The 15530-nt window shown below is 36.3% G+C and overlaps 1 protein-coding gene across 4 annotated transcripts in view; it reads left to right on the top strand.

Moving 5' to 3' along the window:
* Positions 1-15530, top strand: part of Lama2 (laminin subunit alpha 2) — a 621901-nt gene that overhangs the window by 174053 nt on the left and 432318 nt on the right. For all 4 annotated transcript variants that reach the window (XM_085842707.1, XM_085842706.1, XM_085842705.1 and 1 more), the window contains exon 4: positions 10014-10256. In XM_085842707.1, coding sequence (XP_085698833.1) covers positions 10014-10256 — 243 coding nt within the window. The remainder of the gene's footprint in view (positions 1-10013; positions 10257-15530) is intronic.

Raw genomic sequence — 15530 nt, 5'->3', positions numbered from 1 at the left:
TGATCTGAAGTTATCTCACTAGCTGTATATACCTTAGGTACATAATTCATTACTAAAATGCCCACATCAGTCACATCTGCCATTGAAATTATGACCCCTTCCCCCTCTTACCTTCAAACATCAGAGTTTCCTATCCAGATGTTAAGAGGATCACTTTGGAGAATTCTGGAGAATTTTGGTAGCCATGTGGCTTTCCTTCTTCCCGTGTGATACTGGCAATGCCGGATGCTTAATGGGGAAGGCTAGAGACATCTACTCCCTATAACATGCGTGTAAAATGAGTTCCAGCAACGATCCATGTTTGTAGCATAAACTCAATACCCATCCTACAGTTACTGATGGCATAGAGGCAGGTCTTCTGGATACTAATTCTCCACCATTCTTCCTTCTTACAGATCTTCACTGATAATTGTGGTCACTTCTTAGCTGTCTGCTATGTGGTCTCATTGTAGAATCTCGTTTCATATCATGAGACACACAACAAGACTTGCTGTGTTTTATTTCCACTAGTGGTTTTCTCTGCATATGTATTTATCTGCTCTACTGTTGCTTTGCTGGCCAGAGAGTGGTCTCACAACTTTGGCATCTGGTGTGAGCCAGATCACTTAGGAACCTCCTGGATTATGATTCCTGCCTGATTTTCCACATATGAAACAAAGCTTGATTCAAAACCAACAGAAATACTGCCCCAGAGGGTATAGGGGACTTTCGGGATAGGATTTGAAATAAAAATGAAGAAAATATCTAATAAAAAATTATTTAAAATTTTTAAAAAAAGATCTGCTTCTAAATGTTTGACTCAATTTTGGGGATGGGGTGGCTAGTAATTTCAGAACCAAAACTTAACTATAATAACTTGTACTATTTTAGAAGAAATTGAGAATAGAATTTTTCCAGAGATGCCTTTTCAAACAAACACTGTTAAGGAATGGGTTAAGGCTATCAGAAGAAGAACACTTGGAACTGCAATTTCCTAAGTGTTAAGATTGCAAGTATGAGCCACCATGCCTAGAAATTAAATCCCCCCCCCTTTTTTTTCTAAAGGGGAAGATTCAGAAAGTTGAAGGAGAGAGAAGCATAATGAAAATCTGTAGGTATTTCAAAGAAGATGAAGTTAGAGAAAAGTAATATAAAATTTCCAATAAGGTCACTGGTTCTGGAGTTGTTATATTCGCGCAGTGGTGTTGTGATTCGGAATCTGAAGACAGTTAAATATGCACAATGTTTACTTTTCAAAGTCCATTAAGAGAGACATGACAGTGGAGAAACAGACAAACATGAAAAAGGCTGGTGCTATTTCATTTGTAGTAGGTAAAATGGATATTTCTCTAGGGTAGATAATTTTTCTACCAGGTTTTAAAATGTCACAGTTTTGATTGTCTGTGATTCACACCAATATTGCACTCTCTGACAGCTGTGCTGTGAGGACTGGTATGCTCTGTGTAGGACTCAGCCCACCTGCTCTTTTTTTTTACCAGTAGCTGATGTGAAAGGCATGCAAGGCCAACGACTTCCTCACAGGAGGCAGGTCAACCTTTTGAAACCATAGATTGCCTCAAATGAGAAAGAAGCTTTGTGAAGAGAGGAGATGTCAAGGGCAGTGCTAAACACAAGAAAAAATGCTTGCCTGGGTTTCCCCTGCAGCTAACATTGTTAAAAACAATAGCAATTTAACAAAGCATGGATGACTAGATGTGTTAATAAGCAGAGGAAAGGCTGTGCTCATTCCAATTTGGAGTCTACTTCCTCTTGCTATAGTTTTAGTAAGTCTGGGCTAAAATAGTGAGACCTTATGGCCAACGGTACCATTGGCGTTGATAATTATTAAAACACATTTCTTGGTCTCTAAATGGAATATAGTCGCAGAAAGTGCCTAGCTATTTATCAAGGTAATTAAGAAAATGTATTAAACATTAGCACTGTAGGAACAAGCACTAAATTACTGCCAGTAGTAATACTGTTGTGTAAAAGAGAAATATTTGTTTATTAAAATGAGATATATTAATGAGCCTTTTATTCTAGTCGTGAAAAGAATTCAAATATACACAAAAGCTTAGAGAATACCATGAGTGTGGATGGACTCAATGCTCACCCATTTATAAGAATTAACTCCTGGCTTCCTTCATGTCGTGTCTATGTTTATTTTTATTTCTCTCTCTCTCTCTCTCTCTCTCTCTCTCTCTCTCTCTCTCTCTCTCTCTCTCTCTCTCTCTCTCTCTCTGTGTGTGTGTGTGTGTGTGTGTGTATGTTTTAGTGTGTGTATGTAGAGGACAGACAGAAGAGACCTGGTGGTTGTTTTCCTCCGCCTGCTTCCCATATTTCCTTGAGGTAGGGTTTTTTCAGGGAACTTATCGTGTCAGCTAGGTCGATTAGCCAGGGAATCACTTCCTCTTGAGAACATGCCAGGCTTTTATGAGGGTGCTAGGGATTTGAACTCATGCCCACAGACTTGCACAGCAAGCATATTGATATGGTAAGCCACCTTGTCAACACCCCAGTCCTTGTTGGTTCTAAACAAAACCACACCATACACTGACTGAGCCCTAAGGTTATTTGGAAGCAACGTCTGATACATCTCTTTCTAGGTGATTGCTTCCCTTGGTAAATAAAACCAAGATCTTGCCTACAGATTACTATTTGGTTAATATTAACACATATCTTCATATCTTTGTGATGAGTAAAACTCATTGTGCTTGCCTACTGGTTTTTTGTTTTGGTTTGTTTTTTTTAGTTTTGTTTTGAATGGCTGACTAGTTTCACCACAATGCATATGAGAACATATATTGCATTTATTTTGCTAAATCTTTGAACTCCCTCTTGATCTATAAACTATTTTTTTTAGCTTACTTAAAGTTCCTTTATCTATTTGAGGATTATAGTTATTTGTCTAATGGAGGTCCTAACATTTGCCAACTGTCTCCTGTAGTAATCTTTGCATACCACTGCAGGTCCTGACCAAAACCCTAGCTTAAACTTCCTCTAATTGAATTCCCTGTTTTGGCATGACAGTTTTATTGTTGGCAAGCGATGATTTTAACATATTGTAAGAATATCTGGGTGTCTCCATTTTGGGGATGTCATTGGCCATCAATGAGCACATGTAAACATAGAGCCCTTGATTAAAGTAGATTCTCCTTCACAATAAAAAGCAGCAAGCATGTACTGTGGTGACGCATTCCATGTAGCCAATTGTCATCTCAAGGTGTATCCCTCTACTGGGGTACTTCAATTTTGGTGTGTTCTTGGTTATTCTGGTTTTAATGTTTTAGAAGTTGACTTTATTTTAAGCTTGTCCTTCTCTAGAAGATATCTATCTAGTATTTCTAGTGAAATCAATAGAACTGCATATCATTCTATGCAATTGTATGTTGATTGTATATTAATGGAGAAAAAGGAAAAGTTACTTACGTCTTGAGCCAGAGGTAAAGACTTTCCTTCTTGTAGAATGTGACACAGAAAGTCCTTCCAGACTGTTGAAAAGTTAGCCATTGTTTTAAACCCTTGATTAAAAAAAAAATCCAATTTCAACAAATAATTGCAAATTTTCTCTTCACAGGATTATTATTAGTCATCCAGTCAGATTATTGTTTCTTAAGAAAACCTTAGGTGCTGGAAATACTCATTTTCAAACATATTAATTCCATGGGTGTAATGTGAACATTTCAGAAATCTGTTCTAATTGGGAGCAAAGTGTCTCTGTTCCTCTTGTAGCCTGGCAGAGCATCTTACCCAGGGGCAGACTGGCTCATCTGCTTCCCTGCAACTTCCACCAATCCATACTCAGCAATGCTAATGTATTTGCAGGAGGGGGTGGGCTAGGATAAAGTGGCCTAGCTCAGTATAACTGAATGACAGTTACAAATCATTTTAGTACGTGGAATTATTTGAAATGAATCTGCTTAAAGACTGAAAGTATGGGCCAGTATATATTTCTGAAACCCTCTGCTATTATTCTGGCTTTCCTGGCTGAAATAAATGGATAAATAGACATACAACTCACCTAGAATGTAATGACTGTGGATGTTTTAAGGTTAATTTTTTTAAGTTTAAAGCCTCATTTAAAACCTTTTGAACTTGATGTCTGACTTAAATTATAATTTAGCATTGCCATTATCAGCACATACATATTAATCTCTCTTTTTAGAGAAATGTGGTATAATTTTTCTTAAATAACGAAGACATGTATAAAATAAGAACCTTTTTATACGTGCTATAGGTGGGATAAAATTATTATGAACATCTTCCTTGAACAAAAACACGCAAGGAGTTGCATCCCTTCAGCTCACGCTATGCTCCACCTTCTGTCAGTGCTTTGTGTACAAGGCTCTGGACTGTCACTACAGCCACAGCCAGACTGAGTTCACTGAGCGGTAACCTCTGCTTTCCTTCAGCAATATTTATGAGTCTTCCAGAAAAAGACCAAGTTCTCCTCATTCACTTCTCTTTGCTGTTATTGGAATTTTGTTTTATTTCTTAGCTGTTCTTTAACGGTTGTGAAAGAAAACAACTAATAGTCACATGAACTGTGCCCCTCAACTCGAGCAAAGAAAATAGATATTGCTGTGAACATCTCAAATTCTTCCCTAAGCTTGAACATTCATACTTTGGATAATCCTTTCTGATTTGGATATTAGATCACTCTCATCACTTTCAAACAAGATGGACAAATGACACAATTTGCATCATGGGCCATTTCAAAGCAAAGAATACAAATGGACTTTCAAAATATAGTTTTTGTACTGGTGAGATTATGTCACAGCTGTGAAAAATGTTAAAATTCATAGCATGGACAAATGCAGATCTTAGAATACTGTGGGGATTACAGCTAACAACTACTGGCTACAGTTCTGAATAGCAGTGCAGGGAAGGAGGTAGTATACAAAATAGGACAGAAATTAGATGGCCAACTGCTAGCCTCATAAGCAACAAGGGAAGACAACTCTAAAGAGAGGGAGTTGGGTCAAGTCCTGCCTGAGGACACTGCTTCTTAGAGCCACTGGCCTTCAACAATTTGTGTGCCCCTTGAGAAGAGTTTAAAAAGAAGGCTTTGTTTCATTTGTAAGGAATAATATTCATCCTGTTTCTTTTTAGAAAAAAAAAAAACATAACATACTTATACAGTTGCTTCTGTGTGTGTTCATGTGTGCACATGTGTGCTCATGTGTGTGTGTTTGTGTGCATTCTTGTATGTGCATTTGTGTGTGTGGACAAGTACATGTGTGCATGAATGCACTGGGCATCTGTATGTGTGTGTTCATGCATGTTCCTATACATGTGTGTGCCTATGTGTGAATGTGTGTGTTTGTGTGTGTGTGTATGTGTATGTATGTTTGTCTGCACACATGTGTATGTGTGTGTATGAATATAAGTGTATGCATGTGTGTGTGTGTGTATGTGTTGCAGTGTGTGGGTTCATGTATATGGAAGCCAGAAGAGGGGGTCAAAGCTCTTCATACAGCATTTGCTTGATACCTGGGTTATTTTGTGAGACTAGAATGAGAATGCTGGCCCTGATTACACAATAGGCACTATTAACTGTCAAGACATCTTTACATTCCTTGCCCTTACCTTCTAATTGTATACCAGTGTCACTCAAAATCTCCAAAATATTCAAACACAATGCATTTTGGTACCATCCTTCTGAAGATCAAGGTACCTGGAGAATGGAAAACCTTAAACGTTCTAGAAACCGATGTTAGAACACTCAGCAACAATTGTATTAGAGTTGGTCCTAAATACCACCCAGACATTATAGTTTGTGAGAGCTCAGAAAACCCTCACTGCAGCAGGACCTGAAGTACTGTAAGCTCCCAGGTTGCTTACATGAGGCATTGTTATACAATATTGCATTATTTTAGCCATGGCGTGGAAAAATATCTTTCTTGGAAAGATCCTTTAGCAGAACCCCTTTCTTCAATTTCATGCTAAATGAATACTCCATTTTCAATATCTCAATTAGATCAATAATTGGAGATGAAACTTCTAATTCAACATTGCAACAGTTGAGGTAACTGCAGGATTGCTTATATGTGAAGGAGCAGTAAGCATAGTAAAAGCTAGAAAGCTCCCTTTGCTCAGGAAAATTCAAGTTATTTGTCATTTTAAAATTGATTTTAAATATTTTTACAGGCACTAAGTTTTTAAAAAATATCTTCCCACCAAAAGAGCAAGTGAAACAAAAACAAGAACAAGCAAAATAGCCAATCAACAAATAAAAATCATTTGCATATCATATTAGTATATGGTCATTGAAACCTGGTGGGATTAGTAGGTCTTGCAGTGAGATGTTTGCTCTCCTTACTGCAGCTTTATACTGTAACAGATTGTGCCTATATTTATTATGAATAAGGTCTTAATGCTCTTGATTTTAAGGAGTCCAAATATGTAAAACAGAAGAGACAGTTAATAAAAATAGCATAGACAACATTAAAGAATTATTGTGTTTGAGGCATTGAAAATGTGTAGTGCTTAGAAAAATCTCTTAAAAAATTTCACATCCATTCTCTGAAGCCTTCAAAGAATGCATCCATTCATTGTGGTTTTCAATAATGCTATTTACAACACTTTAAGAAGTTTATTCATAATAATACATGCCAACAAACTTAATTAATGCTGCATGGGCTATAGAAGGATCCATAGAAAACAAATGAAAGAAGGTTATTGTTTTGAAATGGCGCTCTTTTGATATTGTAAAATGCAGGGGCGGCTTTTTCATGGCACTTAATGCTGGCTGTTATATTGAATTGTAGACTGAAGCTCTGAGTTACTTTGTTAAAAAAGAGTTTTCATCTATTATTGCAGAGCCAACACAGATGCTCTGGAATCATAAATCTATATCACATTCCCAAGAGAAGTTGGCCTATCCCTCTATCTGCTTTCTGGGCTGCTTGCTAAACAAACTTCCTTATCTATAACCCCAGTGTGTCCTTATTTTTCTTATGGACTAACTGTGTTATCTAACATGTTTGGTTATCTTTTATTTTTGTATATCTTTAAAAAAAAAAAATCTCAGCACATTTTTTTCCTAGAAGGAAAGATACCAACTCAAATATACCTGCAGCACTCTATTCTAAAAAGTAGCCAGAAAGCTGGGGTCATTATCTCACGATCTCTTCCTTGGGTCATCTTTGGAAAAGAAATACTACGATGTGGAATGTTAAAGGGTTTACTTACTTCTCCTAGGCCAGCAAGGTTGAATAAGTTGAGCAGGAGAAAAATGGATGCCTTGCTTCCAACCAAGTCATGTATGCCCTTGCAAACAGAAATAGCCACAGATAAACTAAAAGAAGAACCATAGATGCTACAGTGATTTTGATCATTCATATAATAAATGCTGAATACACACTATCTCAAAATATTGTAGTAAAAAGTACACCATTTTTAAAGCTAGAACCCAGTCCTCTGGGTACTCACAGTGTAGGTGCTCTCTTTTCATATTGTTTTAAGGTCTACCAGGGTTGCCTTGGGAAGACAGACAGCTACAAGGAGACTACTTCATAACTGAGTGGTGCAGTCCAGTTTCCCTTTACCTTCCTCATGAGGGATCAGTTGATACATTCTTCAACAAATTTCCTCACAAGGAATCCATGTGACAGGTTATTCACTAGGATCTACTTAAATGGAGATAATTCCTTGAGAACAATGCCTAAAATTTCAGAAACAGCAAATACTATGGATAATGGGGTATGATCCACTGGATGAAGCCAGTGTAAGTATAGTCCCTACACTGAAGTTGAGGTAGAAAAATCACAAGTTCTAGGCAAGCCAGGCAAAGTTAGAACAAATGGAACTAAGGCTAGAGACTCAGCCACATGATAGTGTGTTCTCCTAGTGTGTGAGAGACTCTGCATCTAAGTTGTGCCATAAAATAGTAATAACAATAACTTTGTTGGTAAGAAAGATGCATGTGTTAATACTAGTAACATAACAGGATACAGGGATGAAGAAACAGTCCTAATGTTCTACCTCTCTTCCATTTCTCATGATCATGCATATCATGTCTCAAACATGTAAATATTTTCAAATATTTACATGTCCATACATAGATGTGTGTATCTCTGATGTTGCAGTTCAACCTGGGTGGGTATTGTAGTCTGTTTATAATTCCAGAATTTTGAAGGAGATACAGTACAAAGTGATTCCTCCAGATTAGCCATATTGGCAAGCTCTGGGTTCAGTGAAACCTTCTGTTTTAATGAATTGGGAAGAGAATAGTCAAGGAAGTTTCCAGAATCATTGTTGGGCATGCACACATTCATACACACATACACAGTCACACACACACACACACACACACACACACACATGGGAGGGGGCGGGAGAGAGAGAGAGAGAGACTCGTGAATACATTTATGTGTTCTCATTAGAACAGAATGACACAAGCCCTTTCTGAACAGAGGATATGTTTTAGCTATTTCTGATCTTTCTGGGTTTAGTCTGATGTCCTCAAAAAAAGAAAGCTTTAAATGGCTGAGCAACTGTGATTTACCAGCAGAATGAATTCAGCATTTTAGCAGGCAGCTTTCCCACAACTTTGCATAACCAGTAAATCCTAGATCTAATGTCAATCATTTAAGGGATTGTTTTCATCTCACAATAGATGATGTCTTCACTTTCAAGGAAACATCTTCCAGAAACAGCTGTGTCCCATATTGCCCCTTATATAAAGTATAAAATTTTTATATTTCAAAATTATCCATAAGTATTATGCATATACTGCACATTAATTCATTGAATTCTAATGGTGAAGACAGTTTCTCTAGAATATTCCTTTCAGGGTTCCTATGACACAGTAGGGCTTTTAATCACAGTGTTGGTAGAATCATCACTTGGATTATCTCCATTAGTGACTGTATCATCCAGACCTTTAAGCTGTCAAGATCCCTATATGGTACAGGATTTACCAATCTATACATTATCTTATAGCTTTATTGTTACTTTTCATGGCCTATAATTTCCATTCTAGGGGGATGCTACATTTTCTTAACCTAAGTTGTATCTATATTTCTGCCTAAAATACTACACAAAATGTCACTTTATAATATTTGGACATTATTATTTTAGACTTTCAGATTGCATTGCAAGCATATCTACATCATAACATATAATTAGATCTCTCTCTCTTTCTCTTTCTCTCCCTCTCTTCACTAAATTGCATGCAGATTTGAAGGTAGGTCACTGCTTTCACTGCCCTCTGTTTGCTGAGTTTACTCTCTCAAATTATAGCAATAATGTCACTTCCTTCCTTCCGTGACTTTATGGGTTTGCTTCTTATAAAGAGAAAGCACAGAAATGCCCATTTAATATGTTATAGTTTCAATCACTTGTCTACATAACATTGGAATTTAAACTTTGTATTTTCTATGTGGGGATGCAGAGGATCCCACATTTATTGGATATCTCTTGTCAAGTGCTTTTTTTTCCTGGTATTTTTTGTGTAATATTCCATTTAATACAGTAGTGTCAATAGTGTCATACTGTAGTGTCAGTAGTAACATGGTACTTATTCTTGATGTTAATTCTGGTAGGAAAAAATAATCTTCCTAGGTTTGCACTAATGCTGAACCCATGATTTGAGCACAGGAATGTGCCTCTGACGTATTATGCTCTTTTAGGTATTGTACATGTGTTCTCCATGTTTGAGGATGAAGTGTGTTTAAATAAGCGTGTTCTAGTTTTAGCACATTTTTTCTTAACTATGAGGTAGAAAAATTGGTATTCAGTGTTTTGCTTGCTGATGCCATAGAGACCTTTAATAACTGGGTGAAACAGTGCTACTGAGTTGTTGGAGGACTCAAGCCTACTCTTATCTCATTGCTTTCGGTCACAGTTCTCAAAATGAAACAGCTTGTCTCAGCAAAACGTGAATGTGCAATACTAAAATCATTTTTGCAGAACATAACTGAGTAATAAACTACTAAATGAAGTCTTAGACAGTAGCCATCTTTCTATTTGTAATGACTGAGAGAGTGCATGTTGGAACTCAGAGTGATGCTGCTGTCACCCATCATCAGGTGTTCCAGATTGCCTACGTAATTGTGAAGGCAGCCAATTCCCCTCGGCCTGGAAACTGGATTTTGGAACGTTCCCTGGATGACGTGGAGTACAAACCATGGCAGTATCATGCGGTGACAGACACGGAGTGCCTGACCCTCTACAATATCTATCCCCGCACTGGACCACCATCCTATGCCAAAGATGATGAGGTCATCTGCACTTCATTCTATTCCAAGATCCACCCTTTAGAAAATGGAGAGGTAAGATCAAAAAGGTGCATTGAGTACTGTAAAATAGCTCTGTCATAAAGACATGAATGTGTCAGCAACTAATGTCAGTGCAGTTTTAACAGAAGTCAATTTAAATGTGTTATTAGATAAAAAAGAAAACCTTAGGTGATTAGAATGTTAAACGTCTTCATGTGTCTCCTCTCTCCAAGATCAGAGATGAGGAAATGGGTTTAGCTTTGAAGCCATAGACTAATTTCACTGCCAAAGAGACTTTCCAATAATGACAGCTTCTAGAGGCCAGAGACCTAATGAAAGTTGTACAGTATGCACACACAATCTCAGGATACAGACAAAGAAAGGGTTTGTAAATAAAAAGGAAAACAACCAACTAAGCAACAACAACACTAAACCCCAAACAAAGCAAAAACATAAACCATATAAGAAATCATGTCAGGTTTTGTATGCATTTCTGCTTTCACCATGGAGGGCGACAGAATGCTATGATCTCTTTGCTGAAGGCTTCCTGGATGATCAGGTACAGGTGCATAAGTCCTTAATTTTATGCATGCATACATAATTCTTTAATTATATGCATGCATACATAATTCCTTAATTATATGCATGCATACATAATTCCTTAATTATATGCATGCATACATAATTCAGAAGTGTTTGGTTGCTCTTTAGTTTTTGTTTGTTTGTTTGTTTGTTTTTGTTTTGTTCTGCTTTGGTTTTGGTCCTGGAGATAATATTCTAATTTTTATTCCTTAGTTTTAGCCTGTGATCCAAGTTAAGACTTGATGCTAGTTGTGTGTCCTTAGTCCATGTACTTAAATTCTTTGGGCCTTAGTCCATAAATTAGGAACCCTAGAGATAGTTCATGTATTTGATTTTGACCAAATGAACATGTGAGCATGAGCAACCAATGTATTGCACTTCAAGGATCCATCAAAGATAAAAATTTTATTAAGTGTCGAATGAACTTAGTGGACCTACCTACCAGACATCATAGTTTTCTGTAACCTACCTTACATGTGCTCAGAATAATTCCACCAGTCTGGCTTGAGCAAATATATTTAATTCCATTTTAAAACATAATGTTGAGTAGCTCCTGCAATTTGATGAAGACTCCATCAAAACTAAAACAGTGTGGATGTGTGACAGCCGGAGACACAGGTGAGTGACTCAAACACATGAGATGTGGAAGTACAGTCTTCCACAACCAACCCACAGTGCACTTGCACATCCAACAATGCAGCCTGCTGCAGAGTGCTCATTGGTTCTCATTGGGACCTGAGCTGACAGAGCGCTGAAGCTAGGGCTACTGGCTTCACAGGGAGGAAGCATCCTACACAGCACTAGCCTGAGAAAAGATCCAAATTGAACATATCTTTCTATTGAATGCATATCATTTTTTTCAGAATCACAAGTTCAAAACAGAAATACTTCTTGGTGGAAGACAGTCTGTTCCCACTTTCCGATATTCTCTCCCCAGTCCAGTAACCAAGGATCATATCTTCTTGTATACACATGTCCTAGAATTTCTCATCATATTTCCTTTGTGGAATATGCTACTTTCTAGAAATAAAGAAAGATCTGTTACTAGAAAGAAGCCTGGTTCTGACACCTCTTAGTCTGAAACACAACCAAAGAACCAAATGTTCTTATTAGAGGCCAGATCTTTATAGGGCCTTGAATAAATCAATTCATCTTGAAGGCATTGAATTGTTTTGATTGATTTGTTTTATTCAAGATTTCCAAGCATATTTGTATTTAAATGCAACATAATTTTGATTTTCTAAATTAACATACAAAATAAGTTTCACTATGACATTTTCATAAACATATATCCATAGTCCCTACCTCCCACTACTGGCCCATGTTTCTTTTCCTCTCATGTATTATATAACATTTCAGGATATTCTAAAATTTTTAGACAATGCCCACCCTAATTCCATGTCTAGTGACTATGAGGAACCTTTGTCTTTTGTATTAGCTTTTAGTTATAAAATGGTTCACTTTTGTATAAACTGTAAAATGTAATTTTAGATGTTTGTGTTTAAAATACCAATAGAAGTGACAGTTCAGTAAGAGAGGAAATACATTAACTGGTAAATAAATACAATGATAAAAGGGCCACAAGGGAAATAGGCAGAGTGGGTGGTCCACTGCTACTCACAGAGGAGTTGGAAAAGTACTTTGAGAAGATAATTTTACATTTCAAGACAAACATATTAGTTCATCTACATGAGATTTCTGTGTTAAACAAATACCTGATAGAAATTATTATGGGATATGCTATTACAGAGAAGATCTTAAGAATGTAACCATTAGTCTTTTTATATTTTATTATTTTCTGAGTTCTGTTGTTTCTGTAGAGAACAGAGCTACCCAAAGTGTGTCCCTCAAGGTGTCTTTTCTTTGATTTCCTTGAAGGTATTTATATTCTCATTTGCATTACAGTAGTATGGTTATGATGCTCCGACTTCATGCTTCAAAAGGCAATAGCCATTTAAAGTTGTTTAAATCAATCTATGCTTTTTCAAGTTGTATTAGAATTTGGTTAGTCAGTTGCACTACTCACATCCTGAGTGTCCAGAAGGTATGGATGACAAGTCACTACCACATTGGTGTCCACCAACTAGGGCACCTTTGACCTTGCATAGCTCTTTTGGGCAGTGCTGCACTAGGTTATAGCAATTCCTTTTTGAGATTCCAATATCATTTTGTGTTACACTTCTACAAAATGATGTCTTTAGTCAGTTCAAGTAATAGGTCAGTAGTGCATAGTTCCACAAGTATTGTTTCTTTCAGTCTTTCTCCTGTAATCCCAATAAAAAATACATTAGAACGTTTGTCACTATGCATTTTCCACTTGTGTCTCTCATTTGTGTACTTTTGTCCATTTTTTCCTTTAGTATATTTGAATAATTTATTATAGCCTATTTTTAGTGCATGAAATTCTTCCCAGAGCTATGTAAAATCCATTGAAACTGTTTACAGAACAATAATTGTGTTTACAATTATTTATAATTTCCAGAATTTCTCTGGTTCATTTTCAAGTAGAAGTTTAGGATTCTAGTTTTCCATTGGAATTTTATATTTATTAAACATTCATTTTATGATGCTGGTGTGATGGGTCAGTGGCTAAGAGAACAGAATGTTCTTAAACAGGAGTTAAATTCAACTCCCAGCACCTGGGATAGCTCATAGCTTCCTGTAACTCCAGCATCAACAGAGCTGATGTCCTCTGTGTTCTATTAAGACTCATGTAGATATATGAAACTCAGATTTAAAAATAAATAAAATATTAATTTAATAATATAATTTGTGTGGAATATGTTGCCTTTCAGCATTGTGTTTTTATTTCAGTACAAAGTTATAATTTCTTGAAATTTTGTTTAAAAACTAATTGACCAACATTTATGGAAATATTTTGTTGACCAATTACTAGTTGATGCTATTTTATGCTGTATATCCGCATATTCCTGATTACTTTGAATACCAAATTTGTATTTGAACAGTGTGAAATAATTGAAGAACTGGGATATGATCATCTTGTGGGAATTTTCTGATGTTTCTGCAATGCCATAGCAATTTGGGTTTTTTAAAAACAATTTACAGATATGAATTCTTGGGACATTCAGAGTAAAGCTCCGAGGAACCTGATACAGTTGTGTTAATCCCAACTATACTCCTTAATTTCCTGTCTTTGGGGTTCAAACCAATATACATGGAATTTGCTAAACCCTAATCCCTTCAAATTTCAGAATCTAACCCTAATTTTGCCCTCTTAATACAGCATGGTTGTCTAAAGCATTTTTTTAGTTTTCCCAGTCATGTCTTTGGGACAGGAACACACCACAGGGTTAAATCTGTCACAGTGCACCAAGGCCTCTCTAGACATTAATTTCTGTCCTCTTATAGCTCTTAAATGGCTTTAAATGAATATTCTTCTGTATTCTGTCATTTGATTGGTATTTGTCATTGGAAGTGTTTGTTCTGGTCATTAAACTTTCTAGAAACAGAATCAAAGTCATATATGTAGTTTTACATTTTAAAATTGTGTTAAATTTACATAATTATAAGATGCAGAGACTCATGAGATATTTTCACACTGCTATTGCTACAGACAATGCCTTACACATTGTTACATGATTATGAACCAAAGTAGTGGCTTTATTCAGATATTGTTAAATTTTCCATTAGTGTCTGTATTTCTCTTCTTGAATCCAGTTTTGGAGAAAACATTAAATCTATAATTGTGTTTCTTTTATAATCTCTAATCTGTGAAAAATTTAAGAGTTATTTTAAGACCTATTGAAAAAATATTTTGTAGACAATTATTCCCTTTGGACTTGCCTAATGTCTAAAAATTAAATTGACCTGGTTTGGAGGAAGATTATTGTGGAAGAAACAGCTTTCTTTTGCTCCTCATATTTAATTCAATGTGTACTTTTATACACGTTTTATTTATTCATAAAATTATTCTTCTAGATAACTTTTTATTTAGGGCAGCAGTGTCTAAATATTCACCACAATCTGAAGTACACATTTTTGCCTAAGCATGGAATGTTCATCTTAGTCAGACCATCATAATATCCTTTAAGTATAAAATTAAGTTGTAACTAGGGAAAAATAGATTATTTTAAAGCACACCAATGAAAAGAAGACCGGATGAAATAAGAACATCTTAATCATAATGCACCAATATAACTGTTTTTAGGTTTAAAAGTAGAATATAAATAGAAAATCATCTTCTCATGACCAGTGGCCCAATTCAATGAGTGTAGGTTTATGTCCCTGTCCCTTTTTGTAGACATTTAAAGACACACCAAAACCATCAAGATATTCTAAAATGTTGTTTCAGGTACATAACCCACCATTACCAGTTTAAAAGATAACTAGGTCTATTCAGCATTGATCTTGTAAAGACTAGATCTTTAGTTTGGCCTCTATGCATACAGAATGTGTACTGGCTACTGCCTCTGTTGGAATCATGACTGCAGAATTCTTTTTCTGACATCTTTTCTGTTGGCTGCATCATTCCCACTGTTTTCTTGGACTTTGTTGCTTCAGCACCCGACTTGCTACCTTCTCTGAATTTTCTCAGCACACTCTACATGAGTTTCAAGAGATCAAAAATCCTTACCATGTGGCTTCACTGTGACGGAACTTCAGGGTTGTACTAAGTTCCCAAGATAACAAGGTTCAACTACTGCCAAGAAAGAGATTAGTTCTTCATGCTGGGTATGAATCCCAAGGGAGCAGAGTAGCTCACTGTGAGCTGTGATAACACTGGCA

The sequence above is a fragment of the Mus caroli genome, unplaced genomic scaffold (genome assembly GCF_978045245.1).
Source record: "Mus caroli unplaced genomic scaffold, Mus_caroli_1 scaffold_9, whole genome shotgun sequence".
Taxonomy (NCBI): Eukaryota; Metazoa; Chordata; class Mammalia; order Rodentia; family Muridae; genus Mus; species Mus caroli.
The sequence above is the reverse complement of the archived record's forward strand: the minus strand, read 5'-3'. Positions and strand labels throughout refer to the sequence as shown.